General features: G+C 42.4%; 1 protein-coding gene across 3 annotated transcripts; it reads left to right on the top strand.

Moving 5' to 3' along the window:
- Window positions 1-964: 964 nt before the first annotated feature.
- On the top strand, window positions 965-20309 carry LOC117556275. 3 transcript variants are annotated; one of them, XM_034231581.1, is made up of 8 exons: window positions 965-980; window positions 7823-7862; window positions 7970-8003; window positions 8099-8161; window positions 9571-9742; window positions 17187-17299; window positions 17409-17583; window positions 20060-20309. In XM_034231581.1, the coding sequence occupies exons 2-8, from the start codon at window positions 7851-7853 to the stop codon at window positions 20178-20180; spliced, it is 690 nt and encodes a 229-aa protein (XP_034087472.1). In that variant the 5' UTR covers window positions 965-980; window positions 7823-7850; the 3' UTR covers window positions 20181-20309. The 3 variants fall into 3 exon arrangements, with proteins under 3 accessions (XP_034087472.1, XP_034087484.1, XP_034087479.1); XM_034231593.1 differs by lacking the exon at window positions 965-980 and adding an exon at window positions 1064-1082; XM_034231588.1 differs by lacking the exon at window positions 965-980 and having other exon boundaries at window positions 7251-7862.
- Window positions 20310-22159: the final 1850 nt, after the last annotated feature.

The raw sequence follows: 22159 nt of genomic DNA, 5'->3' as shown, positions 1-22159 counted from the left end.
TGAGGCAATTCTCATTTTTCATGGCTCCACTTAAAATAAAAACAACAATAAGACATACGTGCTACTCTTGGCCCACAGGGGGCCATGTCTTTCCAGCTCGTCCCTATCTGTCTCTATGTATCTATCTGTGCGCTCATGGAGCATCCTGCATCTTTCCCCCCCTTCTTCTTGACCCTCTTCTATCCCAGCTGTGAAATTGTCATCTCTCTCATCATCTGAGAGCTCAACATCTTAATCTCCCTGAACTATCTGGTACAGAAAATGTCTGCTTCAGTTCCGTCTCCTGCAACAATATTGAGTCATAAAGTCCATGAAGATAGTCCTGACGTCCACTAGAATTGACATTTATAAAAGGGCTGTTATTTGAAAACTTGAATTATTTAATTGCTTTCAGAACTAATTATATAGTTCCTCACATGTTAATAAACAAGAATATATATGATTTTCATGGTAAAAATCACAATTATTCAACAATATTTGACTTCTCCTCCTGCTTCTATACAATTTTGTTTTTCGTATGCCAGCCATTTCGGATTAAAAGAAAGAGGAACTTCCCAGCATGCAATTTTAACCAATGACATATCACTGGAAAGACCAGGATGTCCTCTGTACAGCACATCAGGGATTGATAGAGTAGCTCAAAAGAGTAAAAGGAGATGCATGTTAACAAAATGTCCACTACAGTGGACATTTTCAATGGGCTGGGTCCCAGGATTATAGGAGATTTAAAGTGACCACAGAAGAATGGTAGAGTTGAACACCTTATCTCCAGTTATTGTTTTTTCATTCAACCCCCTCGAATTTGAGAATTATTGTGCAAGGCGTATCTCGTTCAGTTTTAAAAAAAACTGCATTGTTTTCTTAGGGTGAGGTTAGCAACATGTGATTCCAATGGGGGTGGATAGTTACTCCCAAAGCTGTATTTAAGGAGACAGGAGAGCACTTCATGAACCAAACTGTTCCACTGAGAGGTCCTGCTGGTGAGTCTCTTTTGTTTTTGCTGAGAAATTTAACATGCAATAATGTATTTATGTGTGCATCTGGACCCGGTGACGACATTACCTATTGATGCAGCAACCACTGTAAGTTATATTCTTGTTTAATTAGACTTCTCTGTTTCATTTATTCGACTCTGTATAAATTGTTATTGTAGCTTAAACGGCTAAATCGCGTTTGAGAGATTTTAAATCTCAGATCTGCTCAGGCGAAACCTGCTTTACAGGTCTCAGCACTCAAGCCTGCATTAATATAGGCACGGCCAGTCTATTGATAGCGTGAAGTACAACCGCGTGACTCAGTCATTTTTTACCTTAAACTAGACTAATGTCACAGCAGGATTTGGAAAAACTTGTCCATGCTTTTATCTTCAGTAGACTCGACTACTGCAATGGTGTCTTCACAGGTCTCACTAAAAAATCTATTAGGAAGCTGCAGCTAATTCAGAACGCTGCTGCTCGAGTCCTTACTAACACTAAGAAAGTGGATCACATCACTCCAGTTCTGAAGTCTTTACACTGGCTTCCTGTGTGTCAAAGAATAGATTTCAAAATACTGCTGCTGGTTTATAAAGCACTGAATGGTTTAGGCCCAAAATACATTTCTGACCTCCTGCTAAATTATGAACCATCCAGATCTCTCAGGTCTTCAGGGACTGGTCAGCTTTCTGTCCCCAGAGTCAGAACTAAACATGGTAAAGCAGCGTTCAGTTATTATGCTCCAAATATCTGGAACAAACTCCCAGAAACCTGCAGGTCCGCTGCAACTCTGACTACTTTTAAATCCAGGCTGAAGACTTTTCTTTTTGTCGCTGCTTTTAATTGAACTATTCATATCTTAGACTGCACTGTAACTTTTATCCATGTACTTTTGCTTTTAATTAGGGCCGGGACTCGATTAAAAAAATTAATCTAATTAATTAGAGGCTTTGTAATGAATTAATCGAAATTAATCGCATTTTTAATCGCATATAAATATTTGACCTGAGAACAGTGAGAAGCAATTTTTTTCACATGGATTTTAGTATACCATTAGGCGCATTCACACTGCAGTACTTTTCCCACAAAGGTTCATGAGAACTTAGTTCATGAGAACTCTTTGAACCTGGGGGTGGATTAGGCAAATGAAGCCGCTGACGTCACTTCTTCTTCTTCTTCTGCTTTGGGTTTACTGGCAGGCCGCAAACCACTTCACGGCGTATACTGCCGCCCAAAGTCCCCGGCCGGAAGTCCCCGGAGTTGGGGACTGGCTTCAGTAGAAGCTGCTGGGAGTCCCAGCAGCTTCTACTGAAGCCTTCCGAGTAAATCGCCAGAACGCCGACACCTCCTCATCTCCACCGCTCCCATGTTTTATTTTGTGTTGCCATAAGTTAGTCTCTCTGCGTTTCTGCGCTGGGCTAATGCTAATGCTAATAATGCTAATGCGAGGATAATAAAATGGCGGCTTCACCAAACTTTTTGGGAGTTTTACGGGGCGTGGTTTGCAATCCGCCCAGCCAATCAGAAATATAGCTCTTTTCTCACAAGAGAGCCGTACGAAAGTCCCTGCTCTCTAGCAGCTCTCTGCTCTCTAGCAGGGACTTTCGTCGGGGTAAAAAGGTTCTCATGAACTAATTTTAGTACCGGCTCTTTTTGGTGTGAACCATAGGCTGTATGGTGTGAACGCGATAAAAGAGGCTAACGTCCACGCTAGCTGCTATATGTTTTGCATTGAGGTGATACTTGAGGCTTGATGTGCTGCGGTGATATGCGAATTCCTTTTTGCATAATTTGCACACAACCGTGCTTTTATCAACGCTTCCATCCGTCCGTTTTTTAAGACAACATTTCCCACTGTTGGTCACTGTGGTTTGTTGTTGTCTGAAGTCATGAACGTTAGTTGGTGCTCCAGTATAATCGGTACGCCTGAAACTCATCCAGTGAGAAACGTTCCGCGGTGCAAAAATAAGTGCGATTAAAATGCGTTAATTTTTTTAACGCGTTAATTTTTGTGTAATTAATTAATCTTAATTAACGCGTTAAAGTCCCGGCCCTACTTTTAATGTTTAATTGACAGCACTGTAACTTTTATCCATGTATTTTTTCTTTTAATGTTGATTTTATTAGCTTTTCTTTTTAATGACTGATTTTAAATGCCATTTTCTTAATCTCTTTCATTTTTTGTAAAGCACTTTGAATTGCCTTGTGTTGAAAAGTGCTATATAAATAAACTTGCCTTGCCTTGCCTTGCCTTGCCTTGCCTTGCCTTGCCTTGCCTTGCCTTGCCTTGCCTTGCCTTGCCTTGCCTTGCCTTGCCTTGCCTTGCCTTGCCTTGCCTTGCCTTGCCTTGCCTTAAAAAGCATTTAAATACCGCATTTAAAATCTGATGAACTCAGTGTGCATCTGGACCCGGTGACGACATTACCTATTGACGCAGCAACCACTGTAAGTTATATTCTTGTTTAATTAGACTTCTCTGTTTCATTTATTCGACAGCCGAAGACTGACAAAGACATTGGAGTCCTGCGGGAGTAAGACTGACAAAGACATTGGAGTCCTGCGGGAGTCACGAGGGAGGCAAAGAGGAGGCAAATCCTACTCTGCTTGCGCTGGTGTCTTATTTATCTTTTCTTTAGTTTTCTAGCCCCTCATGCTATAATCATGTGTATTTTCTCCATTCCTGTTCATGTGTCTTCTCGCAATTATCACTGGCCCCGTGTATCTCCTAATCGATATAACCGGCCTGCTCTCGTCTATCCCACGTGCTCCACTGAGATCCAACATCTAGTTTCTGGTGGCCTGTGGAATTGCCAGTCAGCTGTTCCTAAGGCTGACTTCATCTCTGGCTACGCCTCCCTGCAGTCTCTGGATTTCCTTGCTCTCACTGAGACCTGGATTACTCCATCCAACACATCCACCCCAGCAGCTCTCTCCACTGCATATTCCTACTCCCATACACCCAGACCCACTGGCAGAGGAGGTGGCACTGGTCTCCTGCTCTCTCCCAAATGGAGCTTTTCCCTCTTCAAGCTACCTAACTTCACTCCTTCCACCTTTGAATTCCATGCCGTCACAGTAACCCATCCTATACAGTTAACCATTGTTGTTCTCTACCGTCCACCAGGCGCCTTGGGGGACTTCTTGGAGGACTTCTTGGAGGAATTAGATAATCTCCTCTCACTCATCCCTGAAACTGGCCCTCCCGCTGTACTTCTCGGAGACTTCAACCTCCAGACGGGGAAGATAGACGAACTAACATCTCTGTTAACCGCCTTTGCTTTCTCACTGTCTCTGTCCCCACCGACTCATAAAGCTGGCAATGTCCTTGATCTCATATTCTCAAGGAACTGCGCTACTTCTAACCTCTCTGTAAACCCGCTCCACACATCCGATCACTTCTTCATTTCATTCTCTCTATCCCTTTCCAAACATAACAAACTAATCTCTTCTCATCCTGCACTTGTCCGCCGTAACCTTCGCTCCCTCTACCCCTCTAGCTTTGCCTCGTCTGTGCTCTCAGCCCTCCCTTCCTCTGATTCGTTCCAACTCCTGCCTCCAAACTCTGCTGCAGAAACTCTCCTCTCTACTCTCTCATCCACTCTGGACTCGCTCTGTCCTCTCACATCTCGACAGGCTCGTCAGTCCCCTCCTGCTCCCTGGCTAAATGATGCACTGCGTGCTAATAGAACCGTCCTTAGGGCAGCAGAGCGGAAATGGTGGAAATGTTAACACCGTGACGACCTCCTAACCTATCAAGCTCTCCTCTCCTCTTTCTCTGCTTCGATCTCTCAGGCAAAAAGCACTTTCTTTCAAGATAAGATCCAATCTTCCTATTCCAATCCTAAAAAACTATTTTCCATCTTCTCCACCCTCTTGGACCCTCCAAAAGCTCCTCCCCCCTCCTCACTTCTGTCAAGCGACTTTGTTACCCACTTTGAAAAAAAGGTTGATGATATTCGCTCTTCTTTTTCTGACTCACCTTTACTCACCGCTGGGTCACCAGACCCTCCTTCCACCAACACATTTACCTCCTTTTCCCCTCTCTCTCCAAGTGAGGTTCTTACCCTCATTACCTCTGCCCGCCCTACCACCTGTCCTCTGGACCCTATCCCTTCAAACCTCCTTCAGACTATCGCTCCTGATATTCTACCGTTTCTCACCCATTTCATCAACACTTCTCTAACTTCTGGTCACTTTCCAAACAGTCTCAAGGAGGCAAGAGTAAACCCTCTCCTAAAGAAACCCACTCTCAACCTGTCTGATGTTATAAACTACAGGCCTGTCTCTCTCCTCCCGTTCCTGTCTAAATCACTTGAACGCGCTGTCTTTAAACAACTCTCCTGTTATCTCAATCAGAACAACCTTCTGGATCCGCACCAGTCTGGTTTCAAGGCAGGTCACTCCACAGAAACTGCTCTCATTTCTGTCACGGAGGAACTGCACACTGCCAAAACTGCATCCCACTCCTCTGTCATCATCCTGTTGGACCTGTCTGCTGCATTCGACACGGTGAATCATCAGATCCTCCTTCGCACTCTCCAAAAACTTGGAGTTTCAGGCTCTGCACTTTCCCTCCTCACCTCATACCTGAAAGACCGTACCTACAGGGTGACTTGGAGAGGGTCTGAGTCCGACCCTTGTCAATTAACTACGGGGGTCCCTCAGGGCTCTGTTCTTGGTCCCCTCCTCTTCTCCCTGTACACAAACTCGCTCGGATCAGTCATTAGCCCGCATGGTTTTTCTTACCACTGCTACGCTGATGACACCCAATTAATTCTGTCCTTTCCCCGCTCAGAGACCCAGGTCGTTGCACGCATCTCTGCTTGTCTAGCTGACATCTCTCAGTGGATGTCTGCTCACCACCTCAAGCTCAACCTTGACAAGACTGAGCTGCTCTTCCTCCCGGGAAAAGATTGTCCCACTCTTGACCTAACAATCAACATCGGCACCTCAGTTGTTTCCCCGACTCAGACTGCAAGGAATCTGGGTGTGACCCTAGATAACAACCTGTCCTTCACTGCAAACATCGCTGCTACAACCCGTTGCTGCAGATACACGCTTTACAACATCAGGAAGATACGTCCCCAGCTGACTCAGAAAGCGACTCAGGTTCTGGTCCAGGCTCTCGTCATCTCACGCCTAGACTACTGCAACTCCCTCCTGGCTGGTCTACCTGCATGTGCCATCCGACCTCTGCAGCTCATCCAGAATGCAGCGGCTCGTCTGGTCTTCAACCTTCCTAAATTCTCCCACACCACTCCGCTCCTCCGCTCCCTTCACTGGCTTCCGGTAACTGCTAGAATCCACTTCAAGACACTGGTACTTGCTTACCATGCTGCGAATGGATCTGGCCCTTCCTACATCCAGGACATGGTTAAACCGTACACCCCAGCGCGTGCACTACGCTCTGCATCAGCCAAACGACTCGTTGCGCCCTCGCTGCGAGGGGGACCCAAGTTCCCATCGGCGAAAACACGTGGGTTTGCTGTCCTGGCTCCAAGATGGTGGAATGAGTTCCCCATTGACATCAGGACGGCAGATAGCTTGCACTTCTTCCGGCGCAAACTGAAAACTCATCTCTTTCGACTCCACTTCGAGCGTTAGAACTATTAACGAAGCACTTTTATACTAATAAAGGACTGGCTTACCTAAAGCCAGTTGAGTAGCACTTGAAATGTTTGGCTCTATGAAACCTGATGTACTTATATGATTCTGTTTTCTTCCTGGTCGAATGTAGTTATTGTAAGTCGCTTTGGATAAAAGCGTCAGCTAAATGCAATGTAATGTAATGTAATGTATTTTCTGAACTTCATTTTTAAAATTACTTTTATTTATTTATTTTTCTAACTATTGATTTTATAATAATGTGATTTGTGTTGAATGTATGCTTACATTGTAAATGTATTTAGTGTACATGCTGATTTAGCATTCAAGTTCAAGTACTATCTACTTCAGCAAACGTTAAGCAGCAGAAACCCTTGAACTCAAAATATTCAGCTCTTTAAGGAAGTTATGAATGTGCTTGTTGTTTGATAATGTATTTAAATTGGGGTTAGAGTTAGGGGTTAACCAAGTATCAGTTCCCGGCAAAGAGTATACGTATGCCAACCAGTTTGTTCAGGAGATCATCCTGTTTCCAACGTAAACTAAGACTTTCGGTCTCCAAAGTCACTCTAGCAAGAAACTAAGGATGGACCTTCCATTTAAATAAACATACTTATAGTTTAACGCTTGTCAGAGCTTCGAACTTACCTGATGTTTTCCTTATTCCAACATGGATAGTTATTGAAAACTCCTTCACATGTGAGCTCAATGTCTCTAAAAGTCCCATTTAAACATATTTTATTGTTTACTCTTTATTTTGCATCCTTCATCCATTTAACTCGTTACCACTTTCCAACGATTTATATAACTTTAGCTGCTTTTACGTGTGTTTTCTACTTCTATTCAATGATTTAATATTCTGTACAACCCTTTCATTTTCACATCTTTCATACATCAATAGTTGTATATACATTTGAGAATAATTCCTACTACTTTGCTACTTTTCTTCTTACACATTAGTCAGCAGTGAAGTGTTGTGTGCTTTTTAAAATCTATCATCTGTGGCAGACTTTTGTCAAGCAAGTGTTTTGACATTCCTGCATTTTCAGGTATGATTTGCAATGATTTTTGTTATAGCTTTCAACCTTTACACACATTTTCAGCATTAGTTAAAAGCTGTTTTCTAATTAACACGGAAATAAAGTAGAAAGTACATCTCACGTTCTTAGTATTTCAAGCAACTCCATTTATTTTTGATAATGCTCATGTTGATTTGAGTTCCTAATTTCAAACTTCCCTTACAGTTTTAAAGGTCCCTGATCCTCTGCAACCATGATCACATTGGTAATGTTTGATTTTGGATTATATTTCCTTTTATTCTATGTCGATTTACAAGTTCTGCATATGCAGTATGTCATAATAAACTTTACATTTTGTATTTTCTCTGATAGTTAAGTGTTGCCATTGTTGCCGCATTGTTCTTGGGTAGGTTAATTATAAAAATGACATGATCATATTTGTATTTCACCCGAAATATACAAAGTCACAGTTTGTAACATTTTTCTCTTAACCTTTACCAGAAAGCCACCAGCGGGTTGCCGGTCCTTACCTCTTACCTGCAGAAGTTCCAGAGATGAAGCCAAGTAAGTAGTTATTTAACCTGTTAAACCCTGAGCCTGTTTTTCAGGTTTCAGCCTCGAAAATGACATTCCCAGAACAAATGACCATATCTTCCCTTCTAAAAGGGTTAAATTAATAATCTTTTTTCTCAAAGTAATGATAAACCTGTGAGTTGGATGTAGAAAAGTCAGATTCAATATAGATGTTTTTTATTTTAAAGAAAATTCAGATTGAACATGGTAAAAAACTGTAAATTATAGTGTCCGTCCAAAAAATATTTTGTACTTATAGTGAAAACTAACCTTGGATGATGGGTTCGTAGACTAAAAGCTTTAGGAATCCAAAGTACAACATATAAGTACCCTGTATCAAGATTGATGCAAAATAAGTGATATTTGACCTTTTTAGACAGATTTAGCAAAAAACAAACCTCTTCTGGGGCCATTTGGGTGGATTTTCCATATCTCTGGCCCCCGTTGCTCGATTTTAACATGTGACATCTCTTTCTGACAGTCAGAGCCAATGGAATCGAGGGGAACTCCCACATAGTCCTTATTTGGTCATGTGTATGTGTGAGACTGCTGCATCGCCGAGACCGGAAGCAGCAGCTAGCTGTATGGCTACCATTAGCAGCTAGCATTTACTCTCCGATTTTACATAAAAATGGAATTATGGATTATAAATTCAATCAGTTTTTTATACATGGACGTTAAGAACCTATGGATTAACAGATTCAGCCGCGTTTTTTCTCATTTTAATGCCATTGAACACGTACTTTGATCAGATTGACAGCTACTTGTGAGACGATCTCCCTAGAAGCTTCGTAAAGGTACGTGTTGTGATGACTGTATTTGCTTTCCCTGTCGCGAGTCCGGATCACTCAGTGATGATACTATATACCTACATAATCTATGGAGTCTCAGCTTTAATCGGATATACTGTATGTGCAGCTATGATAAGTAATAAGGGTACTTTTATCTTGAGTTCTGTGCCAATGTCCGTTAGCATTTTTCGCTCAGGGGTAATTTAGATGCTTCTTGTGAAACTTGTGTTTTGTTTTGGTAAACATGGTTTGTATCGGCAGTTAGCTGAGATTATTTCCGTTAATCTGATATAACACATTAATAGGTTCTTAAATATTAAGATCCCCTGAGACACAGTATCGTGAAAAAAAGACCCAGGGTCCCCGCCGGCGGGGACCTTCGGGCTTAACAGGTTAAACCATTCAGTGGCTCTCTTTGTTAAGAGACATTTCTGACACTCATCATTTTGTTTATTTTGTATTCTATTTAGAACTTCCCTGCGACTATTACACCCACATTCCTAAGCAAATCATACCTATTGACACTTCACAAATCCCAACATGTGCTATTTCAGTAATGTTTCAAATGCATTGTTGCTTATTTATCTCATTTGAAATGCCCATGTCCAGAATGCTGGACTGACTGGTTTGACAGAGATGACCCCACTGGAACTGGAGACTGGGAAACCTTCTCCGATCTTTACAACGACAACCCTGGAAAGATCTGCCCTGAACCACAGGGTATGGAGGCCACGACTCTCTCTGGACTCAGTGTGGCCGCAGCAGGGGAGGTGATTTTTAAGTAAGTGCTGAACAAGTAGGAGTCATTTGAATGTTTGATGTGATGGTTAATACTGTATTCTACTGAATGTGTTGCTTAAGTGTTGCTACTGCATGTGTTTGTTTACTGACCAGCCATATACTTGGTAACCAATGAGAAATGGGAATACGTTATTTAGAGAGGGTTCAATCAGTTGCCATTCACAATATTCAACCCAGTCTCATGGCATTTCGTGTTATAGTCACGACATTTAATCTATTGATTCGTGTTCACCAACATGATTTTCCCCTTTTTTTCGTGTCACACAGAACGATTTTAAAAGCAATGTATTTCTATTGGTAGTATGTTTCGTGCCTGCAGCACGTCTTTTTGTCCGTTCGGGTCTTGGAAGACCGGAAGCTGTGGGGTTCATAAAAACATGTTTTTACTCAATATCAAGCCACGATTATTGTTTTTATTTTAAATCGTATAATGTCGGACTTTTTTTGTCGTCTGTGAGGAAAATAAATGGGGCTCAGAGCCTCAGAATACTGAAATCTGTATTTTTTTAAATCTTTTTTTCCTTCTAATTTGTTATTATTTTCTAAATAACACACTGTTATATAAATACAGTGTTACAAAATGCTGAAAGACACAAAGTAACAAGGATTTACATAGAGAAAACAAAACCTCAATATATATATACAGGTCGCGGACATAGGACTGGTACCTCTCTGCTCTCCTGCCACAGTCAGACTACCTTCCAAAACACTTGTGGCCAGAGGTTTATACATGTTAAGCCCCTCCCCATAGAACAATCCACTACCAATAACACACAATTATCCTTGTTTTTATTTGTTTAAACATAATATAATATATAATATATATATATATATAATGAATATGTGAATATATAATATAATATAATAATGTAAAACATATAATTAATAAATGGATGAAAATCGCTTGTATCCATAATGGGCAGCATTCATATATACCCACATGACAGCTCATTGTTGCTTTGTAATTCTACTCCACAACAATTCAGAGGTTAACCTGGTATTTTTTCTCCACTACATTTATTTGAGTTACTTTGTAATTCTACTCCACTACAATTCAGAGGTTAACCTGGTATTTTTACTCCACTACATTTATTTGAGTTACTTTGCAGATTCTGATTAATGATGTGAAATATAAACAACCCTTAAATCAGACTTTAGTTACACCTGAGTAAAATTCAGGGAAGGTGATTGTCAAGTGCCAACAATCAGGAGAGATATTTGATAGTTGGTGCTTGAGAAGACTAAACATTTATCTGCAATTTACATGAATGGAAACGAGTAATAAAGTATATTCATTACTCGTTATTCTCAACTAATAGTTAATTAAAGACTGTATAATGGCTATTTTGCACATCCCTTTCAAGATTTCAAGATTTTCAAAGGTTTATTGACATATCATACACAACTATGGTGTGGTTATGCAATGAATGAAAAACGTGGGTCGCAGCTGAGGTTTGTTATGGAAATCTTAGACCTAGTCAATACTGTGGAGATACACAAGTCAGAAATATCAAACAATAAATGGTGAAACAGACAGAGTTGTCTTTCCGGTTATTTATTTGAATATTCAAAGACACAGGTCTCACAGAACACAGAGTATCCTTAGAGAGTGCGCGCAGAGTGAAAGATGCATACAGGTTATATAGGATTTTGTCAGTTCAACAACATTCCGTCACTTATTAGGAGGGGCCCTGGCAGGAGAGATAAGCTTTCCAAAGGAACTGAAACTGTCAATCACTAATAGATTGAACCAGGGGCCTGTTCAGCAAGAGGGAAGTGAGGAAACTTGTCAGCAGCAGATGGAGGGCTAAGAAATGGGGAACTTGATTATAAGACAGGGAAACTAACAGGAACTTGCCCATTGCCCTGCGCTTGGTACCCAGCCCCCTCATCAAGTTCTGACCTTAGATGACCTTAAATGTCACTTTCCAGGGAGGCAAAGGACATGAACTAAAACACATCACCCAGACCTTACTTCAACGTTTTTAAAGGTCATGAGTGTCAATACATCATTACAGACACTGTTGCAAAATGCTGACAGAGGTTATAAGCTGAAATACATTATTATAGGAACTGCTGAAAGTGCTAACAGAGGTTATAAGCTGAAATACATTATTATAGGAACTGCTGAAAGTGCTAACAGAGGTTACAAGCAAAACACATCATTCTAGGAACTGCAATTGATGTGTCCATGTAAGGTACAATATAAAGTCTGCACTATAAGAAAACTTTAAACTACATATATGTAAAGTTTGCCATTACAGGTTCCTCAACAGTGCATTACAAGACATCTATCAATATGTGTGTATACCTCCACCATAAAACTGTCAAATTCTGCACATTTCTTATACTATCTGTAAGAGAATATTTTAATCTGATCTTGATTATAGAGCTTCTTATTGTTTCTTAGAATCTGTGATACTGCAAACATCTGTTTGTAGTATCAGTCAAAAACTCCTCTGTAGGTTGAGGTCACAGGTCAAATGCTTCTCCTATATCCTGTGGGGGAAGGGTCCATGCCTGCCGGCATTTCGTGAGACAAGCAGATTATTGTCTCACATCTGCTATTGATTAGGTAAACGCGGGCTTCTGAGAGCCCGCCTCTCCTCATGTTGATGCCTGCTGTGGTTCCTTTGGGTTCAGAGATGATTTGGTGGTTGCACAGGACAGTGTGAAACTAAGTGACCTCCCGGCTGTATTAATGTACTGTGTTTAATAAACTCTCAGTGCTTTGGCTAACGACGTTCCAGACTCCTTCATTCCACCTCAACATTGCAACAACAGAAGTTTTAACTTCACACTATCTACATACATAAGAGTATAATTAATGTGTATAATATCAGTTAAAATAAGTGCTTCAACATACAGTAGTTAACATTGCAGGAAAGCAATATATTAGACGTTAAGTACTTTGTCAGGCTTAATATTTATCTTTAGATAGATACCCCCAAAGCTTTTTTCTTATTTAAAAGAAGACCTTAATCTAAAGTATTATTTAATGTTTAAATAAAGGTTGATTTATTTTTCTGTTTTGCACCTCCTCCTATTAATATCTTTGTACATCCTGCACTAAACTGTTTTATTGTAGAGATCACTTATAGTATCTTCTTGATTTTTTATATTCTATATTTCTATCATTGACCTTCTACTTTCCCCCTATATGTATGCACTCTTAATATATTTTATCAAATATAACACATAAAAACAATAATTCAATAACGTTCTTTAACCACTAGGCGTTGCACACAAGGTACACACAGCCATAATAACTTTGTATTATTAGTGTAGGACACTTATGTATGTAAAACATCTGAAGATGTAGTTTTATTCATGTTTTCACATAATTTTACAGCATATTGCTATACTATTTCAGACTCAGTATTTACATTCTTATATTCAAAGAAAATCAGTAATATCTTTAAAAACTACAAGTCCTTTTGGTAACACTTTATATTAAGGTACACAAATTAACCATCAACTAGTTGTTAATTAGCATGCATATTAGCAGTATAATGGCTCTTTATTAGTCATTATACAACACTTATTAATGCCTTATTCTACATGACCATATTCTACAAGTAATAAGCCATTAGTTGAGAGTTTTTCCTCAAAATCCCTCTAATTAGTGCTTATTTATTGCAAGTAAGGAAGTTGTTGTCCATGAGTTTTGGTCTTAATATACGCTGCTCAATATGGGCCTAATAAGGCAGTAGTAGCACAAGAATAGTAATTCTCCCATAATAACACTTAACAAATATGATCTATTCTTATGGAACAAGACATGAAACTATAAGTGTTAATTGTGTCTTAAATAACTCAAAATTAGGTATTTATATTTTATAATATGTTTTGGGGTATTGACAGTTCAGCTACCAATAGCAAGGTGATATTGACCTGTATGTTTCATATTTGCCCATTTATATTTTTGTAAAATGTGTACTGAAGGTTAGTTAGACCCGGGTACAGGAAGTAGGAGAACGTGAACTACACTGCTACTAATTTTCCCTTTGCAACCTGAAGAGTAAAAGGGTCAAGTCCGTCAGAAAGCAATGACTGTAAGTGTAAGTGTGAGCCTTACACTTACACTCTAAGGATTAGTAACATGTATTGTGTTTATGTGATGACATGTGGAGATGTTTAAACTCAATGAGAAAATGCGTTAGCATTCGCGCTAGTGTTAGCATACACGGTAGCGTTAGCATACATGCTAGCGTTAGCCATACTAGCCTGTATACATGCTTATTGTACAGCTAGCATTAGCTATATTTACCTTGTTTACACTAAGCGGTCCTAATGTGTTCATCTGTGTATGTTACATTTGCATGTATGAGATCATTAAGTGCCTTGTAACTTCTTTTTTATAGTTTCACTCCGTTTGAATGTCAGTGGACTGCAAATAAGTCAATAAAGGAGCATGGCTGCTCATTCCCTGGCTCTCAAAAGAGTTTGGCTGGCTGTTTAATCTATGTTCACACTGAGACAACACAGAGAGAGAACAGTACACCTATTGTGTAAGAACATACAAGCAGGTCACACAGTATGATCACAAATACATAAACTCTGTTAAAAATCAGTTTTTATTAAAAAGTACAGGCTGCATGTGTGTTCTCAGCCTTGGAGAAACTTGACATGTTTTGGTACATGTATGTGTCTGAACCTCTCTTCAGTGGTTCAATAATATAACAGATATTTCAACGTGTGCCTACTTTGTTCATGTACTGTTGAGGTTAATTTCAGTAGTTGTGTGCTATAATGTATTTACAAAGTGTGAAGAGGAGGCAACTTTAGAATAGGGAACCTGTTCAGGTCAATTAGAGTCAAACTACTAGCTTATTGGTTATGAACAAGACTTCACTTTAGAATAGGGAACATATTTGTAGATAGAAATACCTAATTAGAGTCAAACTACTAGCTTATTGGTTATGAACAAGACTTCACTTTAAAATAGGGAACATGTTCTTAGATATAAATAGCTAATTTTGAGTTGTTTAGACTTAATTAACACTTGTAGTTTCATGTCTTGTTCCATAAGAATAGATCATATTTGTTAAGTGTTATTATGGGAGAATTACTATTCTTGTGGTACTACTGCCTTATTAGGCCCATATTGGGCAGAGCATATTAAGACCAAAACTCATGTACAATAAGTTCCTTACTTGCAACAAATAAGCACTAATTAGAGGGTTAATGCGGAAAAACTCTCAACTAATGGCTTATTTCTTGTAGAATATGGTCATGTAGAATAAGGCATTAATAAGTGTTTTATAATGACTAATAAAGAGCCAATATACTGCTAATATGCATGTTAATTAACAACTAGTTGATGGTTAATTTGTGTACCTTAATATAAAGTGTTACCGTCCTTTTATATCAGCTGTGCACCGTAATGGTGTAAATATAACCTAGGCCTATCTACGAATTAGATCAAATGTAAAAGTCAGCCGAATTAGTGTTGATACTGCAAGGAGACGTATTGTGTGAAGAGAAATTGAAGATGTTGTTTAATTGTTGATATATTTATGATCCACGTCAAGTATTCAGTTTTGGCGGCATTTCTTCCAGTTTTTCCAAAGGTCTTCTCATCAGGGCTCTATAAATAAAGAACTACGGCAGATCTGTAATATTTAATGTAGCCAAACCGTGTATTACAATGCCGTTATGTGATGACTTTCAAAGTAAAAGCAAGAACACTCTTTAGTATTATTGTATTTTTTAAAAATGTTTTACCGATTTCATATCATATAAACACCTAATCCCAACATGCATTGCGGCTAAAACATCCAATCAGCGAGTTTAAACCATATCTTGGGTAATCGCTCGAAATGCCTACGTCTGTTTCCGGTTATTTTTATTTTGAAATTCAGTTCCTGACGGACGCCAAAAAAGCCCGAGATTATGGAATCAAACAAATAAATAAAAACAAGGATAATTGTGTGTTATTGGTGAGTAAATACCAGTGTGTAATTTATATATATATTGAGGTTTTGTTTTCTTTATGTAACTCCTTGTTACTTTGTGTCTTTCAGCATTTTTGAACACTATTTATATAACAATTATTTAGAAAAGAATAACAAATTAGAAGGAAAAAAAGATTACAAAAAATACAGATTTCAGTATTCTGAGGCTCTGAGCCCCATTTCTTTTCCTCACAGATGACAAAAAAAAAGGACATAATACGATTTAAAAAACAATAATCGTGGCTTGATATTGAGTAAAAACATGTTTTTATGAACTCCACAGCTTCCGGTCTTCCAAGACCCAAACGGACAAAAAGACGTGCTGCAGGCACGAAACATACTACCAATAAAAATACATTGCTTTTAAAATCGTTCTGTGTGACACGAAAAAAAGAGGAAAATCGTGTTGGTGAACACGAATAAATAGATTAAATGTCGGGACTATAACACGAAATGCCATGAGACTGGGTTGCAATATTGTATAGTAGCCTACTGGGTATGTTTTAAATCAATTATCTCAAATGCATTCATCAGAGCTGATTCTGATGAGTCTGAGGACAGCCCGGAGCAGGACATGCTGCTTCATCGACACCGGAGTTGGCGGAAGTGTTTAACAGCGACTGTATAAAAGCAGTGAGAATTCCGAGTGGCTAAGCTAATTAGCAGCTAGGCTAATCAGTATTATGCGCCGTAGCTCCTTGTGTGGATTATTTTGTTTATTCAGCTATTAACAGTGTGCCATGTCTGTATTGTGTTTACAGTTTCACCAATTCATTAAACTTCAGTAAAGCTGACATCTGCCGGAGTTTCTTTGAAAGTGTTTAACTGGATGGATAGCTAGCTCGGTGATCAGGGCCGTCCCTGGCCGACATGAGGCCCCACGCAAAGTTATATGATGAGGCCCTCATATAGCGAGCGTCAACGGGGAATTGCTAGTGGAGCCTCGTTGCGGAGAAACCGTGCCGCGCCACACTAATTGCGCCGCATAAGCGAATAGGTGCGCTGCATTTTCGGCACCCTCCGCAAGGTGAGGCCTACGCAGTCTGCATGATCGGCCTGTAGCGAGGGAAGGCCCTGTCGGTGATACTAGTGAGAACTTCACGGCGACACAGACGATGAACACTTCAGTGGATAAATTCGACTTATATATGATTTTTTTTCTCTTAACGACACGTTTTTTGACGAGCGACTTATACTCAGGAGCGAATTGTAGTCCGGAAAATACGTACACTTATTCCTGCGGGGGACATGAATGTGTTTACTGAATGCAATTGCTATCCATTCAATCTGTTGGTTAAAACACTCAAAACCGCTCTTGTCAACGTCCTGTTGGCACTGGAGGAAAAGCCTAAAAAATAAGAAATCATTTATCCTTCAGGGAACAGGAATGTCTGTACAGAATCCCCATGACACACAATCAAACTTTTTGGGAGATATTTCCATCTGGACTAAACTTTTTCTTTTCAGAAATGACGCCACTTCAGGATTCGTCTGCAGAAACGTTGATCAAATCCAAAAGAAGATGTGCAGTGACTACCGTGTTCGTTTCAGCTGCCATTCCCCTTTCTGTGGTGGAGGAGGTAAGAGCACACCACACTGTATAAGCACTCTCTTGAATAAGCATTCATTTAGGAGAGTTTTACAGCTACCTACCCAGTCGTCCTCTCTCTCATTTATTGCTCCTTGCAGTGTGCTGGACCGACTGGTTTGACCGTGACAATCCCAGTGGCACAGGGGACTGGGAGCTTTTGAGTAACCTGAGGAAAGAATACCCAGGAAAGATCTGTGAATACCCTCTGTACATTGAGGCCGTTACCAGTGACACGATGCCCCCAGCCATCTCCACAGAGGAGAACTTCTATATGTAAGTTGCCTCACTGAAATAATGCAAATGATTATTTAACCACTTCCAAGGAATAAGTCGGTACTTCTGAACATTAAAAACTCCTTACAAGTCACCCACATGTGCTGCCTGGAGCTGCACCTATAACAGTGAATAGAAACTCTGTACATGGACATTTAATTTACATTAGAAGACATTTTAATGATTTCAAATGATCATTGTGGATATCTGAGATATTTAATATTAGAAACAAAGTTCCACCTGACAACAAGAACCATCCATCCATCCATCTTCTCCTGCTTATCCGTGGTCGGGTCGCGGGGGTAGCAGTTCCAGCAGAGAGCCCCAAACTTTCTTTTCCCTGGCGACATCAACCAGCTCTGACTGGTGGATCCCAAGGCGCTCCCAGGCCAGCGAAGAGATATAATCCCTCCACCTGGTCCTAGGTCTACCCCATGGTCTCTTCCCAGCTGGACGTGCCTGGAACACCTCCCTAGGGAGGCGCCCAGGTGGCATCCTAACTAGGTGCCCGAACCACCTCAACTGGCTCCTTTCGACGCGAAGGAGGAGCGGCTCAACTCCGAGTCCCTCCCTGATGACCGAACTTCTCACCTTATCCCTAAGGGAGACACCAGCCACCCTGCGGAGAAAACCCATCTCGGCCGCTTGTATCCGCGATCTCGTTCTTTCGGTCATGACCCATCCTTCATGACCATAGGTGAGGGTAGGAACGAAAATGGCCCGGTAGACAGAGAGCTTTGCCTTCTGGCTCAGCTCCCTTTTCGTCACAACGGTGCGGTAAAGCGACTGCAGTACCGCTCCCGCTGCTCCGATTCTCCGGCCCATCTCACGCTCCATTGTTTCCTCACTCGAGAACAAGACCCAGAGATACTTGAACTCCTTCACTTGGGGTAAGGACTCATTCCCTACTTGGAGTGGACAGTCCATCGGTTTCCTGCTGAGAACCATGGCCTCAGATTTGGAGGTGTTGATCCTCATCCCAGCCGCCTCACACTCGGTTGCGAACCGATCCAGTGAGTGCTGAAGGTCGCAGACCGATGAAGCCATTAGAACCACATCATCTGCAAAAAGCAGTGGTGCAATCCTTAGTCCACCGAACTGCAGACCCCCTCCCCCATGACTACGCCTCGAAATCCGATCCATGTATATTACAAACAGGATTGATGACAAAGCGCAGCCCTGGCGGAGGCCAACCCTCACCGGAAATGGGTCCGACTTACTGCCGAGGACCCGGACACCTCAAGGGGCGGTAACCCTCGAACCTCCTGGTGGACACCGGTGGTCAGGGAAGCCGTCCGACTGAAGAAGGAGGCCTTCAGGGATTTGTTATCCCGGGGGACTCCCGAGGCAGTTGCAAGGTACCGACAGGCCCGAAGGGCAGCAGCCTCATCCGTGGCCGAGGCAAAGCAGCGGGTGTGGGAGAAGTTCGGAGAAGACATGGAGAAGGACTTTCGGGCGGCACCAAAGTTGTTCTGGAAAACTGTCCGACACCTCAGGAGGGGGAAGCAGGGAACCATCCAAGCTGTGTACAGTAAGGATGGGACGTTGTTGACCTCAACTGATGGAGTGTTAGGGCGTTGGAAGGAACACTTTGAGGAACTCCTGAACCCAACAACTCCGCCCTCTATGTTAGAGGCAGAGCTGGAGTATGACGGGGGATCAACACCAATCTCCCGGGGGGAGGTCACTGAGGTCGTCAAACAACTCCACAGTGGCAAAGCCCCGGGGGTGGATGAGATCCGCCCGGAAATGCTGAAGGCTCTGGGTGTTGAGGGACTGTCATGGTTGACATGTCTCATCAACGTTGCGTGGAAGTCGGAAACAGTATCGAAGGAGTGGCAGACCGGGGTGGTGGTTCCCCTTTTTAAAAAGGGGGATCAGAGGGTGTGTGCCAATTACAGAGGCATCACACTACTCAGCCTCCCCGGGAAAGTTTACTCTAAGGTACTCGAAAGGAGGGTCAGGCCGATTGTCGAACCTCAGATTGAGGAGGAACAATACGGATTCCGTCCTGGTCGTGGAACGACGGATCAGCTTTTTACTCTCGCAAGGATCCTGGAGGGGGCCTGGGAGTACGCTTATCTGGTCTACATGTGTTTTGGAGATTTGGAGAAGGCTACTGTGGGAGGTGCTGCGGGAGTATGGGGGGAGGGGGTCTCTACTCAGGGCCATCCAATCTCTGTACTCCCAAAGCGAGAGCAGTGTCCGGGTCCTCGGCAGTAAGTCGGACCCATTTCCGGTGAGGGTTGGCCAAAAGAAACAAGAACAAGTATGATAATTGAAAGGGTTGTAGAGGTTTATTTGAACTAGCATCAATGTACTTTAATAAACTACATTGGGTTTATATCAGAGCTAAACATGAAATATGGTTTAAGCAACATATCCAATTTAAAATACGTTTTTGTTTGCTTTTAAAAATGGTCTTCTTCATATAACTATCGAACTGATTCATTTAATAATTGTTATTGTTTTTCAGCTTCAATCCGACTCAGGGATTTGTTTGCCGCAACAAGGACCAGAGAAAGCGCATGTGCCGTGACTACAAAGTTCGCTTTGGGTGTCCTTGCAGAAGAAACCCGTGGAGCCGTGTGGCATAGTGGGCCCTTGTTTCTAGGTGTTTGGGTCAGGGGGTCACAGGTTCAAACCCCATGTTACGATTATTGTGTTATGTCACGTTTTGTATGTCTTGTTTTGGGTGTTTTGCTGTTCTCCCTGTCTTGTTTTCCTCCGTGTATATTGTCTGGTCCTTCTTCCTGTGTTTTTCCTCCTGTCGTTAGTTTCCCTGGTGTGTCTAGTTGTCTGATTGTGTTCACCTGTGGCCCTTGTGTTTCTCCTCCCCTGCCCGGCTGTTTCTCGTCTTGTGATTACCCCTCCCTGTATTTAGTCTTGGCTCTCCCTGTGTTCAGTGTTGGTTCGTCTTGTGTCATGACTAGTTATTCGGTGAGTGTTCTGTTTTGTCTTAGTGTATCTGTGCCTAGCCTTGAAATAAAGGAGTTTTTCAGTTTGTATCTGCATTTGGGTCCTGCCTGCTTCACACACCGTAACATTACGAACCAACCAACGATATGGGCCCAGCAGATCCGTTTGAGCAGGAACTAGTGGATTATACCTTTTCTTTGTCTGACTGCGCTCATCGATGGAGAGGAGCGGTCAGGGTTCAGCAGCGAGATGCTGCTCTGGCAGATGCAGTCCACCTTACGCTGATGAATCAAGATTTGGTTAAATTCTTACCGGCCTGGCTTTTGGATTACCTCACGGTTTGTTTTCCCGATCCTGATAGACCCAGGTCTCCAGATTCCCTTTTTGATACCACATGCATCGGTTTGGTCCGTCTGGCGTCAGCCCCTGCTTCTCACCCAGTGTTTGCTACAGTCCAGGAGTCATTTGCTGGTACTCGTCTGGCTTTTGGAGGTCCACGGAGCCTCCAATCGGCTCCTAAGAGGAGTCGCAAGGCCAGGTTAGCAGCACGAGCCCAAAAGGCCATGGTTCCAGAACCAGTTCAGCCCCCAGCAGCCATGGTTATAGACCCAGTTCTGGCCCCAGCAGCCATGGTCCTTGCTCCAGAACCGGTCCCGGCAGCCATGGTCCTTGCTCCAGAACCGGTCCCGGCAGCCATGGTTTCGGCTCCAGAGCCGGCCCATACAGCCATGTTTCCGGCTCCAGAACCGGACCTTACAGCCATGGCTCCGGCTCCAGAGCCGGCCCATTCAGCCATGTTTCCGGCTCCAGAACCGGACCTTACAGCCATGTTTCCGGCTCCAGAACCGGACCTTACAGCCATGTTTCCGGCTTCAGAACCGGACCTTACAGCCATGATTCTGGCTTCAATTCCGGCTCCAGAGCCGGCCCATTCAGCCATGTTTCCGGCTCCAGAACCGGACCTTACAGCCATGATTCTGGCTTCAATTCCGGCCCCAGCAGCCATGGTTCCAGACCCAGTTCTGGCCCCAGCAGCCATGGTTCCAGACCCAGCTCTGGCCCCCTCTCTAGTCTCTTCTCGAGTTCCCCCTCTAGTCCCTTCTCTAGTCCCTTCCCTAGTCCCTCCTCAGGTCACTTCTCTAGTCCCTTCTCTAATCCCTACTCAATTCCTTTCTCAAGTCCTTTCTCAAGTCTCTCCTCTAGTCTCTCCTCTAGTCCCTTCTCTAGTCCCATCTCAAATCCCAACTCTAGTCCCATCTCAAGTCCCTTCTCTAGTCCCTTCTCTAGTCCCCTCTCTAGTCTCTTCTCGAGTTCCCCCTCTAGTCCCTTCTCTAGTCCCTTCCCTAGTCCCTCCTCAGGTCACTTCTCTAGTCCCTTCTCTAGTCCCTACTCAATTCCTTTCTCAATTCCTTTCTCAAGTCTCTCCTCTAGTCTCTCCTCTAGTCCCATCTCCAGTCCCTCCTTTAGTCACTTCTCTAGTCCCATCTCAAATCCCAACTCTAGTCCCATCTGAAATCCCCTCTCGAGTCCCCTCTCGAGTTCCCTCTCCAGTCCCACCTCAAGTCCCAATTCAAGTCCCTACTGAAGTGCCGTTGGAGGTTCCGCTGGGGGTCCTGCCAACTCCATGTCCTGTCCCGTTGGAGGCCCCGCCGACTAC

Source organism: Gymnodraco acuticeps, unplaced genomic scaffold, assembly GCF_902827175.1.
Source record: "Gymnodraco acuticeps unplaced genomic scaffold, fGymAcu1.1, whole genome shotgun sequence".
NCBI classification, from domain to species: domain Eukaryota; kingdom Metazoa; phylum Chordata; class Actinopteri; order Perciformes; family Bathydraconidae; genus Gymnodraco; species Gymnodraco acuticeps.
Note: the sequence above shows the minus strand (reverse complement) of the source record. Positions and strands in the feature narration are given on the sequence as shown.